The 15,455-nt window shown below is 37.9% G+C and overlaps 1 protein-coding gene across 1 annotated transcript; it reads right to left on the bottom strand.

Moving 5' to 3' along the window:
• Positions 1–3,704: 3,704 nt before the first annotated feature.
• On the bottom strand, positions 3,705–4,139 carry LOC107782366 (uncharacterized). Its single transcript, XM_016603248.1, has one exon. The coding sequence runs from the start codon at positions 4,137–4,139 to the stop codon at positions 3,705–3,707; it is 435 nt and encodes a 144-aa protein (XP_016458734.1).
• Between the last annotated feature and the right edge of the window lie 11,316 nt (positions 4,140–15,455).

Raw genomic sequence — 15,455 nt, 5'->3', positions numbered from 1 at the left:
TGTTGTTGGCCTTCGGTGCTTTCATGCGAGATTCTAAGTACTGGTATTTCTAGCTTTACTGATTTCGAGGATTGAGTTTATTTTTCATAAGTTAACTGCCTTACTTTTCCTACGTTTCTTTCCTATTGTTATTATTATACTGTGTTCAGGTTATTGTAAGTGACCCGCCTTAGCCTCGTCACTACTTCGTTGAGGTTAGGCTCGGCACTTACGAAGTACATGGTGTCGGTTGTACTCATACTACACTCTGCACTTCTTGTGCTGATTTTGGAGTCTGTCCCAGCGGCGTTCACTAGATTGCTCAGATTGATTGTCGGATTGGAGCCTTGAGGTAAAGCTGCTCGGCGTTCGAAGCCCTGAAGTCCCCTTCTACTTTATCCTAACTGTTTATTTCATTTCCGATAGATTTATTTTCATTCAGATCATTATTTTTATTATTCTAGTCGCTCATGCACTTGTGATACCAGTTCTGGGATTGTATCTAGATATTGCGGTTGTTATGATTTTGTTCACTCTATTTTAGTTCTATTTCAATTTATTCACTTTAAATAATTGGTATCAGTTAATTTGAATTGTTAAAATGGCTAAAAATTATTCTAATGTTGACATGCCTAACAAGTGAAATATTAGGCGTCATCACGATCCCGAGAGTGAAATTCCGGGTCATGAGAAACTCACGGCTATCGGACCAAAACAACAGATGGCTATGAATCCAAGGTTTGGAGTGAAACAAGTGGACGGTTTATAAAATGTGTGGTTTTGTGAGGCCATTAAAAGAGTTAGTATGAGTTATTGTTGTTGGATGTGGATTGTGGACGGCATTTTCCTTGACCCAGCTTTTGTTGGAAAAATAATAGTTACGTAATGATTTTAATATCCTTTCTCAACCAACATCTGGTCAGCTCCTCTATATTTTTGTTACTTCAAAAAAAAAAATGTCTGGAAAAGACATTTGTTTTAGAAGTTCACACAAATCCATTATATATTCATGTTCATTTCACTCTGATTCTGTATTAATTTTTCTTTTAAGACAAAGTAGAGGTTCTAGAAATTACATACTTATTTGGGATGGGTAAAATACAATAAAATAAAGAAAAACTCAATATAGAATTTAATTGGTAAAATGTTCAAAAATTGCCTAATACATTAAAATGCATACTTAATTTTTCCGAGGCGATGCCAAATGCACATTTCTCTAGGTTTAGTTCCATCCCATACTGTTTTAATATGTCGAAAGCTTCCTTCATGTGGCCGATATGGTCTTTTTTCCTCACGGACTTGACTAACATGTTGTCGATATATACCTCCATGGTCTTGCCGAGTTGGTCTTTGAACATTCTTGTGACCAATCTCTGCTAGGTAGCCCCTGCGTTCTTCAACTCGAATGACATGACCCTATAACAATATGTTCTTTTGTGGCTGATGAACATGGTTTTCTCCTTGTCCTCTTCTTCCACGAGCATCTGGTTATAACTCGAGCACGCGTCCAGGAAACCTAGTAGCTCATGCCCAGCCGTTGCGCCGATGAGTTGGTCGATATGTGGTAATAAGAATAAATCTTCCGGGCATGCTTTGTTTAGGTTTGTGAAGTCTACACACATCCTCCATTTTCGATTTTTTTACCATCATTACGTTGGCTATCCACTTGGAATTGATGGTAGGCTAGAAACCCCTATTTTAGTCATAGTTTGCACTATAATCACTGTATTTTACTTGTGGTTGAGCTTAAATAATGGTGATTTGCGCTTATTAGGTGTTTTATGCCTTGTAGAAAATAATTCCGAGCTATTAAGATAATTTTGAGATAATTTGAGCAAGTTGAAGCTTTGAAGTCTGAGTAAACGCCCAAGAAATTAAGTCGGGATCACGTTCGGAGGTTGGGGACCAAGTCTGGATATCAAAAAGTGAGAAAACAAAAATTACTCTGAGAAAATTGTACTACTGCACCGCGAGCTCAAAGAGCTATTGTAAAATTCCTGCAAAGTGGAAAAATCAACTCTCTATAAATCCTCACTAATGTGGCGCATGGGGCGTTGCGTCAGTGTATTTTCGCGGTCCAATTGTCTCACTTCGGCTTGGAAAGGGTAGTTTCATCCAGACCCATTCCTACATGGTATAAATATACTAAAAACACGATTTTGAGAGGACTTTTGACCTTAAAAGCTTTGAAAGAGCAATGGAGGCTACAATTCTCAGGATTTCATCATCTTTCCATCAATTCAATACGGAAGTTTGGATTGTAACGTTAGATTGATGCTTTCTTATTCTTTAATTATATTTGTGGTGACTTCCTTCATGATTATATAATAGTTTACTTTAGGGTTTGACGTATATGGTGTTATGATAAATATTTGTGGATTTTAACTCTAGTTTTTGTTTGAATTTGTTTATGGAGTTTTGAATCGTTGCAACTTTATTCACCGGTCTATTTAATCAAAAGAGGAATATTCTGGTGATTATATTTGCATTATTTTGTTTGATTTAATTCATTAATTCTCTTAAGTAATCGAAAGAGCTTGTTGAATTGTTGATTGAATCAAGTTAGGAGAATATTCGAGAGATGTTTTCCTTAAGACAAATCCATTAACGCATGCTTACTTACTTTCACAGTGCTTATATTAGTTCACCTCGTAGATTTAAGGTTTAATCGAGAGAGGAGTCTTGACTACAAGTCTGAACTAATCGCCGAGTGAATTCGTGAGAATTATTAGAAAATTAGCGTGAATTAAACTAGAGTTAAATCCCAAATATCTATCTTGTACCTATCTTGTCAAGCCCTTATTCCTCACATTTATAAGAAACCAACTCTGCAAATCTCTAGTTCTTTGCAGTCAATTATCAATTGCATTATTTTAGTAGTTAAACATAGTTCATAATCATTTAACTCAAGTGTTGATCATCCTGAATAGCAATTAAATAAGAAATTATTCGGACATTATTTAAATCCAATCCCTGTGGAGACAATATTTTACTATACTATCTTTGACCACTGAACAATAATTTTGTGTTGTGTTTTGCGCTCGTCAGAGGTACTTCAACTCCCTGATGGAGCAATTTTCTAATAGCTTTTTTACCTCCTCGTGGATGACATCATTGACGGTGGGATTGAATTTTTGTCAGACCTGCCTTACAGGAGGATAGAATGGGTCGACATTCAATTTGTGTGTGGCGATCTCCTTGGGGATGCCCGGCATAGCTGCATGGCTGAAAGCAAATAAATCTGCGTTTGTTATTAAGAATTGACTAAATTTACTTGGTTCTCGGAGTTTTCAACCAATGTAGGCCCTTTTACTGGGGTCACTAGGATCTAATTGAATGGTGTCGAGGTCCTCTGTTGCTAAGTCCGTTGCTTCGACCGTCTCGGGGTCCATAATGGCATCCCTAGATTCTTCTTGTTGTGACCTCGACCCTGCTGATTGCTACTCTTTTTTTCCTTATCTTTCTTTTGTTGAGTTGTCGTGCTATCCATGGCGATGTGGTAACATTCCCGGGACGTGCGTTGTTCCCCTCGTATGTTGAACATTCCCCAAGTCGTTGGGAATTTGATCACTTGGTATAATCTCGAGGGGACAACTCTCATACAATGTATCCATGATCGTCCTAATATGGCGTTTTATGCGATGGTTTGGTCCTTGATGTGGAATGTTGTCTCCAGAGTTATGCCACCAACAAGGATGGGGAGCATCATTTCTCCCGATGTTTGTTCAACTGCATTGTTGCATGATGCAGCGCGACACTATCTTGTCGCCGAGTCTCATCTGGGTGAGGATTCGGGGATGGATAATACACGCTCCACTCCCATCATCTACCATGATATGTTTAACATCAGTATATACAATTCGTAAAGTAATGACTAGAGCATTGTTGTGAGGGAAAGTCAAACTGTTGGCATCTGACTCATCGAAGATGATACTCTCGTCGAGTATGTCATACCGTTCATGGGTGATCGATCTTGTGATCTTGTGAGTGGCATTGAACTTGACACCGTTGTTAGAAGCGTCATCGCTACCACCAATGATCATATTGATGGTACGAGCTGGTGAGGGAAGCTTCAGCGAGCCTTGACGCTCTTGACCCCTTGCGAAGGTGTTCCTTCCTTTGTCGTTCAACAGCTCTTTAAGGTGTCCTTGCTGCAACATGTTCACTACCTCTTTCCTTAAAGTGATACAATCTTCTGTTTTGTGTCAGCGTTCCTGGTAGAACTCATAAAGAGCGTCGGATTTCCTGGTACTCAGATCAGACCTCATCTTTGGGGCCACTTTACCTTAGTTCCAAGTTTCTCCAAGGCGTAGACTATTTTTTAGGCGAAATACAAAAATTGTGAGAAGATAACAAGGAGGAGCATACCTCTCTCGTTCATGTGAGTCCTCGTCCTTGACCTAGGTGGGCCATCATCATAGCTAAAGGAAGGAGGGGCGGGGGCCTTGACGTAGGGATGATGTCGTTCCCTGTTTGGATGTGAGTCCTCCTCATGTTATATCTTCGTTCTTTTCGGGGTTTGGTTTGTACCGAGATAAGCCATTGAGCTGGTCCGTTGAGGTTGTCATTATCTGCCCAGACTTCGGCATAATAGGCATTATGGATCTCGTCCCAAGTGGTTGGAGTGTACTTCGTCAATTGGCTCAACAACTTTCTGGTCACTCTTGAATCCTCTCTACTCAACCCGCTTTGAAAGGCTGCGGTTGCCATCCCTTTGGACACATTTGGTAAGGTCATCCTAACCCTGTTGAATCAGGCGAGGAAGTCCCTCTCCTAGGGATTGCTTGATGGCGAAGATGTCGTTTATTCATGTTTCAGCTTTCTTGGCCCCAACATGCACCGTCACGAACTTATTAGCCATTAATTTCTTCGAACGCTTCTATGGAGCAGGATAGAAGCTGGGAATGCCATGTTAATGCCCCTCCAGTGAGGTTTTCGCCGAATTTCTTCAGCAAAATAGGGGACATTTGTTCCTTGGTAAGGTCGTTGCTTTTCTTGGTGGTAACATAATGAGTCACGTGGTCTTTGTGGTTGGTTGCTCCGTCGTATATCCTGAGATATGGAGGCTGCTCTACGAACCTGATGGCATCCCTTTTTAGTAATAACTTAGGGGCGCCCGGTATCTTGTCGACTTGTTTTTGGTGTTCTTTCATTTAGCCTCTGGGGGCTTTGTTCTCATTCTCCATTTCTTCCATTCTTTTTAAAACAACGGCGAAGATACCATCCCCTACACTATTAGTAACATTGTGAGTTATACCTGGAGTTTGAGCATCTGGTTGATCGCCCTGTTCGTCTCCTTGTTGTACCATGTGGGCTCTAGTTGTTTCTATAGTCGCGCATAGAGCTTGTTTGTTGATAACGATTACTAAGGCATCAGTCATCTTTGTTTCGAGGAGATTTTTCATGGTAGGTGGCGTCCCTTCTCCCATGGACGTAGAAATCCCTTTTCCATTTGGTATTGTTATGCTGCAATGAGGAGGGGGGAGGTGGGGGACCTCTCGTGCCTGGGGGAGGCAGAGGGTGTCACATCATTGCCTAGTATTTCATAGCTCTTGTTAATAGCATTCATGAGGTTATCGGGGATGTCACCTGTTGCCCTAGTTCTGTTTCCTTGGTTACCTGCCATGTAAATTTCTACACGTAAAGAGACGCAAAAAAGCTTTGTGGCTCGTTAGGTTAGCAAATCACGTGAGTTGTAGATTTAATGGAAACTAAAAGATTAGCTAAGAAGTCCTCACAGACGGCGCCAAACTGTTTGACCCCAAAAGTTGGATCTAGGTTTAAGCAATTATAGTTTCTAGTAAAATAGAGTTAATCTTAGCTAATATTAATATTCAAAAGTTGTGTTAGTATGGCAAGATAATATGGGTATGATCTAAATAGCAATAAATGATGATAACACTGTGATATTCAATGATCCAAAAATAAAGGAGATAGCATTTAACAGTAATAAATAGCAAAGAATGTCATTTAAGTAAACAAAGGCATGTGAGTCACCCGAAAAGGGGTGAGATTCTTTAGTATTCTTTTCGGCAATGATGAATGATTGATGATCCTTTGATTATTCGGATTATCCTTGGATCGTGGGAGAAAATTTAAACAAGAATCTCAAGAAAAAGGTAGGTTTTGTATGTATATAATAATGCAAGAATCTTCAGAGAATGTCAATGTGTTCTCTTACAAGTGAATGTTCAATGTCCCCTACAACTATGTCTCTTTCTATTTATAAGGGAACATGTGACAACAAGACCCTAATAGTACAAATACAGAGAATATCTACTGGAATATTCTCTTTAAAGTCTTGTCCTAAAACTAGCCGTTATTACTCTATTTAAGACAAGTGCTCGTCCTCGACCTTGATCTATGTTGACTCCTCGACTTCGCTCTCCATCTCTTGTGGGACCACTTCAACCTTGAATGTGCCTTTTGTCGAAGTCATTCTATGACACGTGGCAATCCCTTGAAGGCTCTCTTAGTGCTGATATAATCTGAACTTAAACTAAGGTAATTTTTACCCCATACAAGCATCAATTGTGTAACAGACATCGAATCATTTTCATCTATCTTCTGGTGGTGACATAGATGAATAAAGGTGTTGGCTAGGAGTGGCAAACGGGCGGGTCGGATCGGATATGGTTCGGGTTGAAAACGGGTAATGAAAAAATGAATCAATTATCCGACCCGACCCATATTTAATACGGATAAAAAATGGGTTAACCGGTGGCTAATATGGGTTACCCATATTATCCATGACTTCTTGTATATGATCACTTTTGGGAGAATTCTTAGTTTCTCTAACTTGAGGAACCCCCAATTTGAGGCTTTACAAATATAAAAGTTAGACTCATTGGTTATCCATTGGTTACTCATTGGTTATCCATTTTTCTAAATGGATAATCTGGTTCTTATCCATATTTGATCCGTTTTTAAAAAGTTTATTATCCAACTCATTTTTTAGTGGATAATATGGGTAATTAACTATTTTCTTTGAACCATTTTGCCACCCTTAGTGTTGGCCAATATACGATAAAGAAAACACGAAAAGAAAACAGAAGATATGAATTGTAGGGTTTCGGCTTAGTTCCCCACTACAGCTTTGTATTATTGCTTAAACTTCTACCATATTGAGGGGGTTAATTTTTAGTTTGTGTTTTAAAAAAACATATGAGAGGAAAAGAGGAGATTACTAACTAATGATCCCCAAAGGAAGTTGCTCGAGTTACAAATGATAACAACTAATATATCCTAAATCAATCCTCCGACCTCCATCGTAATCATTAATCACTGCCAAAAACAACCCATTACATTTGATTTGGTATTTGAGAGAGAAATGAGAATGAAGATCGCGATTCAGAGAGAGAGGAGTAACCATTGCGGAGTATAATATTTTTTTCAACTATACGCTTAAACATCTTTATTATTAAATTTAAGTAAAATATATAGTAACTTATAGTAGTAATTAGTTGTAATCAGTGTTTTAAAAGGCTTTTTCGGGACCCGCCTCGGGGCTCGCATCGGGGCGGGGCACTCTCAAAACGCCTTAAGACTTATGTGTGAGCTTAGTTCTGTGAGGCTTACGCCCTGAAACGCTCAACTATGCGCCCTAAACACGCCTAACGCTCAACGTCTGAGCCTAGCCCAACCGTTCTGATTTGTCGAATTCACTAATTAACATTTTTTACTCTTAAAATTCTTTTACAACTGAATAATAAAAGTTCTTTCATCTATATGAATATGACAATTTCTAATAACTCAAATAATGAAGTATAATATTGCATATTTACTAATTGAGAACATTATGATCTGTATATCATTTGAATATTTTTCTGAAAATAGATAGCCAAAATTTATATCTTTACTTGTTAGATCTTCATATAGTTGATTTATTGTAACTTTAACATTATTGCATTATTTATATTTGTAAAACCTGCTAGATATTTTATTTCCTATGAGTTTTTTTTAATTCTTTTCAGTTTTCTTGAACTCTGAATGTACTTTTATATTTTTTGTATTATAATATTGTATTATTAATTTATAAATTGAAAATTTTAGAGATCCGTAGAGCTTACGCCATAATATCTCGAGGCTTACGCCTCGCCCTGTATCTAGTAAAATGCACCGCCTCACGCTCCCGCCTTTAGAAACACTGATTGTAATAGAATTATGAGCAATTTCGGATTTGATGAGTATAAGAAACAAAATTCTCAAGACTCAAATCTAAAACAAAAGTAACAAAAATTAAATCTTAATAAGGATCAAATTTATCAACTGACAAAAATTTAAAAAGTTTGAAAAATGTTACACAAAATTTTGAAGAAGGGAGGTTTATGCAATATTTGAAACTTTAGAGAGGTATGTATTATAAATCAAAACTTCAAGGGAGATATGTGAAACTACCCTTAAATAAATGAAATAACAACTTTTAAAACTCTTTTGGTTATTGTTTACCTGTAAAATAACACAATTGAATTGAATTTGTAACATGATTTATAGACACGTGATTAATTTGATCCAAAAATATGAATAAATAAGAATAGAATCAAGATTATAGAAATAACTTAAAGGAAATACAAGTCTGGTTGTATGATGAACCTCTCCAGAGGCGATAATAAGAACAATATTAAGAACAAAAGAAAGCAAGTAATTTTATAAAATGAGAGCAGATTATAGCTTTTCTGTACAAATAATTTTTCGTCCCCTATTAATACAAGACTCTTTGTAACGACTGCTCATTCGAATGTTGCCTTTCCCAACTGAGGTCTTACTTTCAAATCTTTGTTATCGGTTCTCATGCCTTCGGAATCTACATAGCACCGAACTCATGTTTGTATCCGATGTCAACTATTTGCTGACTCATATATTAACTGTCTCTAGTTACATGTGTCATCTCGTCATTCATACACTCATCGCTAACCAATTTTACCCCATACAGTTACTTCATTCCTTAAGAATACAATGTATATCGGTGTCTTACTATGGTGTTAAACATATTTATCATGATTGAGCTAATTGAAGCGAAGCTAGAAAATCCAAGGATCGACGCTCCCAAACCATTAGACCTCCAGAGAAGAGGAATCTGGTCGCATTATCAACTAAGGGATAACCATACCAAAATGCGAGTCCTACTATGATTTTAAACATATTTATCATGATCGAGCTAATTGATGAAAGCCAGAAAATTTAGGGAATCGACATCCCCCAAACCAATAGACTTCAATAGAAGAGGAGTTTGGTCTCCATTATCAACTAGGGGATAACCTTACCAAAATATGACTACGTATAGGACTATAAGAGGATAATTTTAATAAAAATACTCTTTTTTGATTTCTTTCTTTTTTCCGTTAGATAATGCAATGCAAGAGGTCGAAAATCAAGTTGTTTCTGACGCTTCCTCTATGTAAAAATTTAGGAACTATGTGACTTTGGTCTTTGGGTTGTGTTAATATATCTTTTGCAGAAAAACAAATAAAATAAAAGAAAGAAAGTGTCCTACTATGCCACAACTCAATTCCATTTCCATCACCTTCACTTTAAGATACATAAGGTTACTCTGCATCTTCTCATATGTGTACTCAGTCCTCTCATACGTATCTAGAATTCTAGAGTGAGAAAACTCCATTTCTCAACCACTCACCACCCTTCCCTACCAATGGATAACATGCAAGCACCGGATGTCCAGCAAATGACAGACGAAGAAATGGACTAGTTAGATTGTAACACTCGCAAACCAAAGTCTTCACAGCCAATAACAGACCAATCCTCAATTGAACAAGTAAGTTTTCATGATAAACTCTTTCCCCAACCATCCCCAATGCCTATTGATTTTGATACGAACTTCCTTACCAAACTTAAATTAGAGGATGAAATAGAAAACAAAACAAACCACCCACACTTTATTTTCATAACCCAGAGTGACAAATCTCGACTATACCGTCCTTGGAAGCAAGCTCTTATTATAAAATTACTTGGCAAAAAATCCCTTACCATCTCTTAAAACACAAAATAGAACAACTTTGAATACTCAATGAATCTCTTATTCTCATTGATTTAGGTTATGACTATTACTTATTAAAGTAACTAACCTAGTTAACTACAACAACATACTCCACAACGGACCTTGGTTTATTGGATCACAATATCTTACTATTCGCCAAAGAGCCAAAGTTTAGTTTGGCTACTGCTAATCTTAGCCTATCTACTATATGGTTTCGTTTACAAGAATTACTCACTGAATATTATGACTTGAAAATTCTCAAAAAAATTGTTACCTGCATTGGTACCTTATTAAAAATCGACACCTGCACAGTTCATACCACTATAGATTGTTATGCATGTCTTTGCATCCTCGCACCACTTGATACACCATTACCAAAAAATATGCTATTAGGCTCACACCTACAACAAATTTACTACGAAGATGCTTCTTCCATTTACACCACCTATGAATGCTTATGTCATACTAATTCTCAATGTCACAATATGACACCCAACACACATACTGCTAATCAAACATTACCCAAGTCTTCTAACCCAACACCACCATCTCTTACCCAAGATGAATGGAAAACAAATTCCTATAGAAAACCTACACGTCATCTAACTAATAAATAATTTTTTTCTCTAACTAAAACCACCCTTCCACCCCAGACCACTAAACCTAGCACACCAAATACCATTTCTCTATCCAATAGATTTAGCTATACCACTCTAACTGAACACCCTGAACTCTATACTCAGGCTACCATTATAGACACACCCCTTCCTGTTAACAACTCAGTACCTGCTACTACACTAGCTATGCCACCCACCGAAATCCCTCCTAATCATTACCCTCGCATGAACACATTGCCTACCATTCCTAATGATCCTACCCCACCATCAAATGACTATCTAAATACTACCCTTTTTCATTCCCATACAACACCAGCTGATACCCAACCCACACACCCCCCTAATACGCCGTCAAAAATACAAAAATAATGCTCTCATTAATACCCTTACAAAAAACAAAAATAAATCAACCAAAAAGACCACCAAAATTGATCCACCAATTACAATGACTAATGCACCTACCAATTCCACACAACCATCATCATCAAACCCTATACCACCTACACTACCCCACAATACACACTCACATCACACGCAAAGCCCATGCAACCAACAACAACAAACTGCACCGCCACATGCAACCCCTACCAATACTACACCACACCCCAACATACAAAACATAAACATAAACAACTCTCCTCATCCTTCAATTACCCCAAACAATGAAAACAATCATGAACCTATAACACATTCCCCTATGCCTACTTCTTTCACTCCTTCCCTACCATACACTTCCAATGGTATAAAAAATAATTACACCTCTTCACCACTGCCACAAGCAATTTTCACCACCGATACTCCGAATCAATACCTGCCACATTGTCACTCCATCGATGACTCCTCAAACCTACAATTTTCCTTCCATCAACTTCATCATAACCCTATATCTCCCTAGTAGGCCTCTCAAAATATGACCATGACAATACCCCCGTCATTTCTTCCATTACAACACCACTGACCTCATCGCCTCTCCAACCAACAGTCATTGCTTCCTCCAACCATACCTTTACTCAACCCTCCTCCTCTAATATCCTTACAACCACTTCCAATACTCACTCTACCATACACACTACACTTTTACACAAAGATTCCTCCACAATCCATAATGTTTCCTCGTCAACACCAACATCATCGTCATCGCCCATACAGGTACCAACGACACTACCACCATCACATGCATATTGCTCAATACACCCTACCACCTCCAATTCTTCTTCCATCCATTACGCCACTACCACCAACTCCCATGTCCCCCCCACCAAACAACTTTCAACACCATTACAACTACCTTCCTGGTCAACCAAGCTTCCTCCCACCACTACACATCACTCTTCCCACACCGCTTCCAGACATCTCCTTGATGCAACAACAGGCAGCGATTCTTCTGGACAACACGGAAGCATTAACAAACATAATTCAACAATGCATCTTCATGCCTATGAACTATAAAGCTGCAAATACTACAACAACAAGAGATCACTGCTCTGGAGTTCCAAAAACAACTGCTCAACATTCATTAATGTAATGCTCATCTCCAACAATACTACCACTCTGGAATACATACCAACCTCAGAACTGCTTGCCATGGTTTGTGCCTCACCAACACCAAGTAGTGGAACCATTCCAACCACTGTGTCCATGCCAGGAGCGAGTAAGTTGGAATATTCCCACCAACACCACCACCATTTCCACCACTGGAGGAATTTTATCATCAACAAGCACAAGAAGAAGAGGCACATGCTCCGGAGACGTTCGTGGAATCACTAACATTGAACGAATCAATAACGATCTCCATGCCAGAAAATATAGAAAGAAAATTTTTAATCTACATTCCACCGCGTTTGGAAAAGACATCGCTGAATATCCGCCTCGACCCTTACTCCTTGGAGGACAAATATATGGTCCTCATGATACCCACACTAAGAGACACAATGCTGCCACAGGCCCTGTATCAACCTCCCTACCTGCTCATGCACCTGGAGCTTTCAGTACCACTAGAGGGAACCCAACACAATTGTCATCTTATGAAGATTATGCTATGGAACTATAGGGGAGAAAATGGTTTGGAATTCTGTCGGAACCTACGATTTCTACTACAATGGAATAACCTATCTCTATTGTGCCTCACAGAGACAAAGATACAAGATCATATGTCACAACTTCAACAAATTGACTTTACTGATCTCATACAAGTTGCTACGCATGGACACCTAGGAGGAATAGTTATTCTATGGCGAGCACATGAACTCACTGTGGATCAAGTAGCTGTTACCAGTCAAGAAATTCATGCGTCTGTTCAGGTTAGCCCATCTCCTCCCAAATGATTTTTATCAGTTATTTATGCTAGTAACCAATATGTTAATAGGAAAATTTTATGGCAAAACCTTATAGAATTCAATAATCACATTAAAAACTTAGCTTGGCTCTTATGTGGGGATTTTAATGAATTATGTTCAACATCCGATAAGATTGGGGCGACCTTATTAGACCAAATACTACGGCTGCTTTTAATAATTATCTTAATTCTATTAACATGGTAGACCTTGGTTTTACTGGGTCATGCTTCACATGGACCAACAAACCTAAAATATCTACTAATACCCTCCTAACTAATGCAAACCACAAAAAACAAACTAATTCTTGAAAGATTGGACAATTATTTTGCCAATGAATCTTGGCTCAAGTTATATGAAGATGCTTCTGTGCTACACCTACCACGTACTCACTCTGATCATTGCCCACTAATACTAAACTTATAAAAACCATTTCCCAAACCCACCTCATGTTTTAAGTTTGAAAAAATATGGCCTAGTCATCCTGATTAGCACATAGTATCGTCACATTGGCACTCTAGTAACTTGTATTTCAACTCCCTAAACAACTTTACTAATCACATTAAATAATAGAACCTCCATACATTTGGAAATATATTCTACAAAAAAAAAATACTACTCTCCAGAATTGTAGGCATCCAACGAATGAAACCTAATCGAAAAAAACTCATTCCATTACAACCTAAAAAATCGTTTAATAACAGAATTAGATTTCATTCTAAAAGCTGAAGAAGATTTTTGGAAACTCAAGTCTAGGGTTCAATGGCTAAACAAAGGAGATGCAAATACAAAATTTTTCCACCTTACAACTATTCATAAATGTCGATGCAACCGTATCCTAGGCCTACCTGATAGGGTAAGAAATTGGACGTTTGATCTTAACATCATTCACAATAAAATTATTGACCACTTTCAATCTTTATACATTACCCAACTCATATCAACTCCATACTCGTATCCCCCTTATCATTATAATATCTTACCCAATAATATACACCAACATCTCACTAAGCATCTTACCCCTAATGAAGTATACAAAGTAATATATTACTATAAACCATTCAAGGCACCGGGGACAGACGACCTACATCCCTATTTCTTCCAAAACGTTTGGGAAGACTCTAAAATAGCTATAACTAATATGTGTACTAATGTCTTCTCTACAGCTACTGTCCCAGCTGATCTAAACCAAGCTTTTCTAACCCTAATCCCCAAGGTTCACATCCAGAAACTATTGCTCAATATTGTCCCATAGGACTTTGAAATACAATTTACAAAATAATTACTAAAATTATTATTAATCATATTAGACCTTACCTACCCACCATTATTAGTCCTGCACAAAGTAGTTTTGTACCAGGTAGATGTGCCATTGATAGTGCTATCACAGTACATGAAGCAGTACACTCATGTCGCGCCCCCATTTTTCCCTTCGCGGATAGAGGTTCGGGTTTCGACATTCATGGGGGGTAATAACTCATTTCCTTTTGGGAATTGGGTATTTGAAGAGTCGCCACCTAATGAGTCATGGTGCGTTATGGTACCTAGAGCGATTAACTCTTGGATTGGTTTGCATTACCAGAGATTATGGTAAGAGCTCAAAATGACCTTGAGGGGAAGGTGTTAGGCACCCCTCTTGGTCCACAACTGTGGGTCCCGACCAAACTTATATTTATGAATTAGTCCAAATAAATACTTGAAACAAATAATTATAAATAAGGCACGTTTGTATAACTCAAGTAATAAGACAAAGGTTTAGGACAAGTTGAATTATAAAAAAAAGTTTAAGCAAAAGGAATTTTGAAAAAGGAGAGTCCTAGGTTTGTTAGCCTATAGGATCACCGCACACAATGTCCGGTAAATACTCCTCAATGAGGGGCTACACGTGACATTAACGCGTAGTCATCATATCCCATATCTACCCTTCTCACCCTTTTAGTGGTCATTAAAACGAGTGTTGGTCAGCGATTTCTATTGCGTGCTGTTACCCGTCCCTTCTTAATGGTCCTGGAGGAATTTTTAGAACCTCTACCTATAGGTAGTTCTAGATAGACCCCTAAAGTTTTAAAGGTAAAAATACTAAGGCGACATGCAAGAACAATTGGGACCTTAGCACAAACGACAAAAAGGAGCAATTAAAGGCTCACGTTTACCTCTTCAAACAACACACATAAGCAGCACGACTCAAACACAAATAAGAACCTTTTATTAAACATTATCCTAAGGCATAATATCTAAGTGAATATCAAGACACAGAAGATAAGTTTGTTTTAAAACTCAGAAGTAATGGCTCTATCAGTTTGCCTATCGATTTTTAAAGCCTGTTAAAATTAGAAAGACATTAAGTGACAAAAATAGTTTTAGAATTGCAATACTTTGAAAGTGCCCTATAGGCTTGCCTATACTCGGAATAATGGCAACTACGTTTTATATAGTAAAACAAGGAAATTTTAAAATAGACACTTTAACCCATATAGGCATGATATCTAATAATAGATTAAGGAAATTTTTGAAAGAACTTATTTTAGGGAA

The sequence above is a fragment of the Nicotiana tabacum genome, chromosome 10 (genome assembly GCF_000715075.1).
Source record: "Nicotiana tabacum cultivar K326 chromosome 10, ASM71507v2, whole genome shotgun sequence".
Lineage (NCBI taxonomy): Eukaryota > Viridiplantae > Streptophyta > Magnoliopsida > Solanales > Solanaceae > Nicotiana > Nicotiana tabacum.
Note: the sequence above shows the minus strand (reverse complement) of the source record. Positions and strands in the feature narration are given on the sequence as shown.

What these genes read in the sequence shown, in the direction of transcription:
- LOC107782366 (XM_016603248.1), bottom strand. Translation starts at nt 4,139, where the DNA reads ATGTTGCAGCAAGGACACCTTAAAGAGCTGTTGAACGACAAAGGAAGG.